The 8,551-nt window shown below is 34.9% G+C and overlaps 1 protein-coding gene across 1 annotated transcript in view; it reads right to left on the bottom strand.

The window, feature by feature from the left end:
• Positions 1–8,551, bottom strand: part of LOC105450319 (papilin) — a 112,498-nt gene that overhangs the window by 25,136 nt on the left and 78,811 nt on the right. Inside the window, exons 9-10 of the mRNA XM_011690102.1 lie at positions 5,608–5,710; positions 3,070–3,168 (exon numbers count right to left, since the gene is read on the bottom strand). Coding sequence (XP_011688404.1) covers positions 3,070–3,168; positions 5,608–5,710 — 202 coding nt within the window. The remainder of the gene's footprint in view (positions 1–3,069; positions 3,169–5,607; positions 5,711–8,551) is intronic.

The raw sequence follows: 8,551 nt of genomic DNA, 5'->3' as shown, positions 1-8,551 counted from the left end.
ATTTTATCAAGCGACGCGGTAGCGGCGCGACGCCAAGTACATAAAAAAAAGTTATCACCGCGTGACTGCGTGGTCTGCGTGTTACTTTATTGCGCAAATGTCGTGACGCTACCATAGCTTTATCTGAAATTCTTAAGTCAAACATACTTTTAATTCAAATATCTCAGAAATTATAACAGCAATACAAAATCTAACAACATTTTCTGATATAATGTCGATACGAACTTTCGATTGCGACTATTGCGAATAAAATTGGTGCAGTCAATATATTAATAATGTACAAAAATTATGCAAAAATTGTAACACTACTTTACTTGAAAAGACTAATGTAACAATGACCAAACGTATACTCATTTTTCAATTATTATTATTTAAGTTAATAATAAAAAAGTTACAAAGATTACAAATCTTAATATTAAATCCATATATACATCAAAAATACATATTCTTGATATTTATAAAGTTAACAGTGCAATTTTTTATCATGGAAACATAAACAATGGACATAACAAATATATTGCAACAACTAAAGGTATAAAATAGATATTCGTAAACAATTTAAAAGTTGAGACATGTCATTTACCTCGAAATGCTAAGAGTGCATACATATTTTTCTTAGAACAAATAAATGAATAAAAAAATTTAATCAATAAACTATTAAAATTGAGAGAAAGTATATTAAATTATAGTAACAATTTTATAAATAATAATGTACGTGTTTATTTTTAGAAGATTTAAATTCTATTATAATTTAACAAAAAGCAGTGAGATCCTATAAAAAATCTTTTTAAAAAAAGAAAAAATATACGCTAAATACATAAAAAATGTCACTTACGTTTTTTCTAAAACTAAGAACAATTTTTTTTATAATTTAAATATACAATTATTTAAAAATTGATTGATCAAAAATAGTCGTGAAATCAATAAAATTATAGCCAAGTTATTAAACTTGTCTCATTATTGAAAAAAGATATCAAAAAAGCTTATTTGTGAAAAACATTCAAAAATTAAAAAAATGGAAAGGTGATAAACTAGATTATAATGAAGAAAAAATAAAAGAAGAATAAAATAAAAATATTAAATCTGATGATACTGAATTCCTATATAGATATACTGAGAGAAGTGTTTGGTATTTGTGATTATATATATACATATATATATATATTTGCACAAATAATTATTTGGTATTTGTGACTCTATATTTGTACAAATAATTTATATATTGGTAAAATGATTATGATTTCCATTATTATACTTATTATTGTAATGTTAATAATAATTCTACTAAACAAATATATGTATAGATCTGTCAAACAAATATATAATTGGCACAAGAAAATGACTTTAGATTATAATTAAAATGTGGTAATCAATTTTTTCTCTTAGTGTGTGTATTATAAATTAATTTTTAAAAAACTCCGCTGCCTTTATTTATGAAGATCTTTGCGTGCGTCATTCTCGTCGGACGGTGACTTTATCTATCTGCAGCAGTCGGTCCATCGTCTATGTGCAATTATGGCGGTTGTATTATATACGCGCGCTTTTCGAGAAAATCGCATTCTCTCCGTTAGAGAAACGGAGAGACGCGGACGCGAAATCGCGCGACTGCGGGAAAGAGGAGGACCCGTGTTCTCGTGTAATTCACGTTGACGTATCCGTCGCCACAAGCGCGCGGCGTCGTGCAAATCGCGCGCAGTTGTTAATTTGCTTTACCCTTAAACGCCCACACGGGGTACGTTGTAACCTTGTCGAAAGGGGCAATGCGATGGAGAAACAGAGTTTTATAATTAGAGGCTTCCTTGCTGCGCGCGCGTTTGTGCCCCGAATAACGTGTAATAACGCCGCAATCTGGATTTGCAGATAAATTAACGCGCGTGCTTTGAGTAATGCGCACATTGCCGAGATTATTTGAGAGGAGAACCTTTAATTTGCTAATTGTGAAATCTTCGGATACATCGGTAATGCCATCGTATAGATTCAAGCTAACTTCGCAACTGCTATTAGCGGCTTCATCATTATCAGCTATTTTCGTCTCCAATTACTTCTGCTTTTAGAAATCGATAAAGAATTTAGATTGAAATTGAAATAAATCTTTTAAGATAATCTGAGTCGTTAATTATGTGTATTTATATATAATTAAAACATTCTGACACTTTTTCCTATACCAACAGATTATTATTATGAAAAATCGTAAGTATTAATACAATTATAATCTCTTTTACTAGGTCAGTCTATCTAAGAATTGAAGAAGAGACACATGATCTTAAAATCAATTGCAATTAGAGAATTTGTCGAATAATTAAAGAAGCCAGTTTCACGAGATTAGTTTCTGAAAGTCTTATTATTAGATTGATTTACATCGAGAAAAATGTTGTTCCAACAAGAACAATACATACGTACAAAGTGCATTCTGATCATGTCAATCAGAATTCCTTTTATCGTAATTGAATTTCTGGTTGTCTTGACTAGAATATTTGATAGATTTAACTATATAAGTGCATATACGTATAGTTAAACTCTCTCTGTGAGATTTGTATTTTTTGTTGAATCTACCACATTTCCAATTAATTCAATTAGATACTTTTTCCAATGGCATTCACACCTTTGATTTAGATAATAATTAATTGAGGAGATTTAAAAGCACGATTTTGTTAGACGCGAGTTATCCGAATGGGTCATTTCATACGCGTAACAACCCAGTAACATTTACGCGAAGGGTAAAGGGAGCGTGCAAATCGCGCACAACCATTAACCCTGTTTCCATCTGGGCAGTACGTTTTGCAGTAAAACTCGCAGTTGAGATAGCAAGCTGTGTCGTGCTATGTATGTGTGTGTGTATGTGTGTGTGTGTACGTACACGTGGGTAGTACACGTGTGCTTGTGTGTTTGCGACTGGACCCTGCGAGTGCACCTAAATCCGCAATTGTGGCGAGAAGGCTTAACGTTTTCGCTCTTAAATGATACGAGCGAGGCGCGCCGTGTCTCCGCCGTGTACCCCGGCGCGTTTTACTCTCGCGTTAGAATCATGCATGCGCTCTCTCTTTCTCTCTCTCTCTCTCTCTCTCTTACCTCGCTCCATTTATCGGTCTCCCACATCGGGCAGGATACGGTGTTGCAGGTCTCCTGAATGCGCGGCTTGTGCGTGCTACTACACTTGTGATCGGGCAGCTGTAACAACACAAATTTAATGTTACCATGAGTTGCATTAATTTAATATTACGAAATTTAATAATACCATTATAATGTTAAATAACAATAATAAGGACTCTTTACAATTTTAATAATAAAAAAGGGCAATTTAAGAATTAAAACTGATTGATTCTTAAATACCCTTTTTTATTTTGTTATTGGGAGATATAATGTTTTCATAATGTGTATATAATGTTTTAATAATTAGGAAATTATACGAGTACGAAATATTCTAACATAAAAAAAAAATGACTTTGAAGTATCTAAAAATTTAGCTAGATACAGATCTGTAAATAACTTTATTGAATCATCAAAATAATTGTCTGAAATTCAAACACAATGAGCAATACTGTAAAAGATTTTGCCTATTTAGCGACCAACTTGAGCGTTATACATAATTATTTTGATAGTAAAATTTATTTACCAAAAATTATTTTCAAATCTGTAAGGGAAGGAGGCTAGGTTAGGAGGCTAAGATAATGAAGTGGATAAGATGACAAATTGCTAAATTTTCTAAGCTAATAATAAATAATGCCGAAGCTGAACTCATTAAAGACTTAAGTCAATAATAAATGGTCTCTTGTATAAATTTTTGATTTTAATCTATCTACAAAAGTGGATAATATATAATGAGAAGTATATTTTAAGTGCATTCATATGTAACATTTTAATGTTTGTTTAAAAAAAAACACAATTATAGTAAATACTTCCATTTTCTATAAAATCAGAGTATATTATAACTAAGAATATATAGAATAATACTAATGTTTTTAATTTTTTGTATTGCATTAACATTTCTGTTAAATGGCTAAATGAACATTGTAAATGGGACCTAAGATGACAAACATCATGTATATAGGCAAGGTGACATATTTGTACATGCAATGTGCATTGTAAACGTGATTACGTTAAATAAGTTGATATATATGATTGACGAAAGAGCAAGGCGACAAAATTAATACGTTTATAAAAATCTAAATTTAAAAAATTCAAATTTATTTAACAGTTTATAACTTTTCCAGATGCAAGACTTTAGTGAATCTGAAAAAAATTGATCATTATTTTTATGTTATCACAGAAATTATGAAACGTTGATAAATTTTAAGGTCGTCATCTTACTCCTTTTTTTTCTGTTTAGCTAAATTTATAAATATTTCATCAAAGCCGTTCTTTACATGAAAAACTGAAATATTTTACATCATAAATATTAGACGATAAGTTAATGAGTTGACGTAACATCGACAGAATTATTCGACACTGAAGAGTTCCTCGCTAATTAATAAACACGAGAATTGAATCGTAACTCGGCAGATTTAATTTCAAGAATAATGATCAAAATATTTAATGCTAATGTTTCAAAAATCGCGATATAAATATTTTATCTGGGAAAAATCAGTCATAAATATGCTGCACAAATTCTCGAAAGATGTCTGGAGTTGTAGGCTGCGCAGGACACAACCGCGAGATATGAACGTACACATTGCCGCACGTACACGTGTGCGTCAGATCTGTCGGACGGGGGAGGTTTTACGGTGAGCGACGGCGTGTACTCGCGGAGAGCAGCTCCTCGAGTTTAAACGAACCGAACTGGGTTAGGGATCGTGGGATCTTCCAAGACCCCGTCGACACGGGAAGCGGGACAGGGACTGCGTATATGTAAATGCGGCTCGCAGACAAGTACGAAAGTACGGTATAAAATTCTCGGAGATGAGAGGAATGGTTAACGTTCCGTCCGCGCGGAAGCGTGGCGGAATTACGGCCGTGTCTAACGTCAGTGGCGAAATGTGAAAAATGTGGCGTTTTATCGTGTGCACGCGTAACGCTGATTCCGTCGCTCCTGGCAGATTTATTCCAGAAAGATTTATTTGTCTTTACATCGTAAAAAGCGCCGCCGTCGCGCCGCGTTGACATCTCTCTGGAGGGCAAACGCGCGACGCACTCCGTGCGGCTTTGCGGAAAGCCGCGCGTTACCGTCGGCACATGATTGTATTGATTTCCCGCGTCGTTACACAAATTTCAACAATTTAATTATGATATCTCAAACTAGAAGGCTTTTCGCATAAACGTGAACAAATACATATTTTGTGAAAAATTTCATTCTGTCCCTGACGATAATTCTGTGATAATTAGAAAGAAGATGGATAACTAATGGTATTCATTAAATGAAATAATAAAGAGTAACAATGAGGTAAATAACAGTGCGTCAAGTTTAAGACAAGTGCCAATAATATCGACAGTCATTGCACGACTGTTCCACGATATTAAATATAACACGAAATCGAAATCCGAGTGTATACGTTTCGCGTTATTAAGAGATAAGTAATTTCTCGAACTCCACCGAGAATCGTCATAGGGTCGAGGAGAAAACTCGACTAAACGAAAACTTTATTATTGAAGAGCCTCTCTCCCCGGATTTACCTTCGTGGTTTCGTTCCCGTTCTCCTCAGTGCAGAAGACGGACCTTGTTCGCGAACCGCCGCCGCAGCTCGCGCTGCACGCACTCCAGTCCCCGCTCATCCACCTGAAAAGATAGAGAAAGCTCGCTCAAGATGGTATCGTAGAAATATATACCGAGATTAAGTTTTGCTGTTCTAGAGTTATAGAGTTGCAGCCGCAGCCGCAGTCGTGTGTGTAGCAAAGTTGCATGCGCTAATGAAACTTGATCAACATTCTGTCTCCGTCGGCGGTAAAAGTACGACAAGTGCACTTTGCAAGCTCTTGCGTTATTTAGAGCCGATGTAAAAAATGAATGCGGACCGTCGACGTTCGCGATGTGAACTTTATGATCGCTGCGGATGGCGACATGCTGCTTGAAACGCGTTTAAAATGCGGCGTCCTCATCGATACGTTTCTCGTTCTTTTACATCGGTCAGCACGTTCATTTTTCACGTTTCGTTCGAAACATCGGGGTTGTCAGTTCTCCAAAACACAATGAAATAGAACTCCCGCACGCGGATTGCCAAAATCTTGCGCTGCCTGCGCTTCCTCCGTTTGCCATCGTAACAATGCTTGAATCGTTCGTTTCATAACGCGATGCAAATATTCGCATTAGTTATACGCGCTGAACATGAATGATAACGCGGAGAAACTTTAAAATTTTGAAGTTTCAGGGTTGTGCCGTAAATTCTAAGATTTATACGACTACGTGGATTGTAGACGTAACACTTCCTATTCTTGCTACTATGGACTAGTTTTAACAACCAGATCTGTAGCAGTTTCCATTTCTGCTATTTCGGTTAGCTTTCAGACCCGTGGCATCTTCTCAGATCCACCTAAATTACTCTTTCTCTATAACCACTTACCACTTACTACTTACCACACTCATTTTAAAACCCGACTCATATACTCATTTTTTGTTATTAAATATAAAAAATCGTTCTATTTTTTTACATTTATTAATATTGCAAAGAGTGACCCAACAAAAGGTAGTTTTTTTGCCCGTTTTTTTAACTGGACTGTGTGCCAAATGGTATCTTATAATGAGATATTAATCACAAAGAAGTTTCAGGTTGAGGTGACAATTGTTTTCACAGCTGGAGGGAGGTCTCTTATTATATCTCTTTACGCGAAAACTCGATTTTTTAAATCCAAAATGAGCATCATTTAAAACTGCAATCCATTTTCATCGGCTGGATCAACCTTTTTAAAATACCGGACCTCGCAGACCTGTAATAATTCCATAACAAACTTTGATTTCATCCCCCCTCCTCCAGCTCTGATAACAATTGTCACTTCAACTTGAAACTTCTCTATTAATTAATTAATGTCTCATTAATCAGGTATCATTTAGCATACAGTTCAGTCTCAAAATCGAACGTTCAAAAGACGGATTTTTTGGGTCATTCTTTATTGAGCTCTAAAAATCACAGAGAGAGAGAGGGGGGGGGGAGGGGGGACTTGAGTTTCGCTATTGTAATGCGTCCATTAGACAGGGTGAACTTTTAGTGGCATACTGCGAGTACCATCTTTACATAAACGGCAGAAAACCCAAGAGCCCAAATAACTCGCGCAGAACAGATGCGCGCCATCGTCGTTATAACAGATGGGCACGCGAGGAAGCACAGAGATGTTTGATCCATGTTCTAGACATATTCATTATTTCTAATATTATTAGAAGTGTGATTTAGTTTTGAGGGTTTTACTAGATAATGGCACTAATGCCATGAGTATTGTCGAAGACATTCCAATTACAGCTATTGTTTTTTAATGCTTTAATATTACTTCATAATATTTAATCATATTTTACTAATAATAGACGCAGTAAACATCGTGTTTATAAATACATAAGTAAGGCAGATGGGAATCAGCGTGATTATTGGTACGCACTAATTGATTTATATGAAATTTGCTTTATTCTAAAGTCAGACGTTTCGGCTATCTTTCTTACAAGGGAATCTCGCGAAGTGTCAAATTCTGATTTTAATGAAACTTGGTACACTTTGAGGTCACATAAATAGATGAATTTAGAAATTATCAGTTGGTGCTAAAAAACGGTTTAAAGGGATGAATTCACCCCTTATTTGTAAATTAATTCTTTTTTTCTTTCGTTATATCTGGAAAACTATTCAAGATATCAAAAAATGTTGTATACAAAAGTTTTATAGTAAAATTGTTTTTATTCATTTACGTCAATTACAATTTTACTGTTTTTACAGACAATTTTACTGTAAAACTTTTGTATGCAACATTTTTTGATATCTTGAATAGTTTTCGAGATATAACGAAAGAAAAAAAGAATTAATTTACATATAAGGGGTGGATTTATCCCTTTAAACCGTTTTTTAGCACCAACTAAAAACTTCTAAATTCATTTATTTATGTGACCTCAAAGTGTACCAAGTTTCATTAAAATCAGAATTTGACACTTCGCGAGGTTCCCTTGTTAAATATCTTTCTTCCATATTTTCTATTTCCTCCCTCCCTCCCCAACCCTATATTTCCACCCTATATCCCAATATTGTCTAAAAGTCTGTCGAATAGCCTGCATATTTTTCTATCCCAGTCTCCTACATATATCTTTTTTCCCTATTTCTCACACTTGTCCCATTATCGCTTCTGCTTTCCTTATCATGTCCCTTATATGTGCTTCTTGTCTCCCAAGTTCTTTGTAGTGTATACCCTAGATACCGGAATTCCTTTACTTCCTCTATCGCTTTTTCTTTCCATCTCCAATTCCTTTTCCCCACCCTTCCACCCCCCGATCTAAATCTCATAATCTTCGTCTTACTCGTATTCAGTTCTAACCTTTTCCCGTCCAAATATCTCTCCAACCTCTCCATCATACTCCTCAACCCGTCCTCTTCCTCTGCCATCATCATCCGTGTATGTTAGGGTATACACTTTTCCCTCCCCCAATTTTATT

Source organism: Wasmannia auropunctata, unplaced genomic scaffold, assembly GCF_000956235.1.
Source record: "Wasmannia auropunctata unplaced genomic scaffold, wasmannia.A_1.0 LD336064.1, whole genome shotgun sequence".
Lineage (NCBI taxonomy): Eukaryota > Metazoa > Arthropoda > Insecta > Hymenoptera > Formicidae > Wasmannia > Wasmannia auropunctata.
Note: the sequence above shows the minus strand (reverse complement) of the source record. Positions and strands in the feature narration are given on the sequence as shown.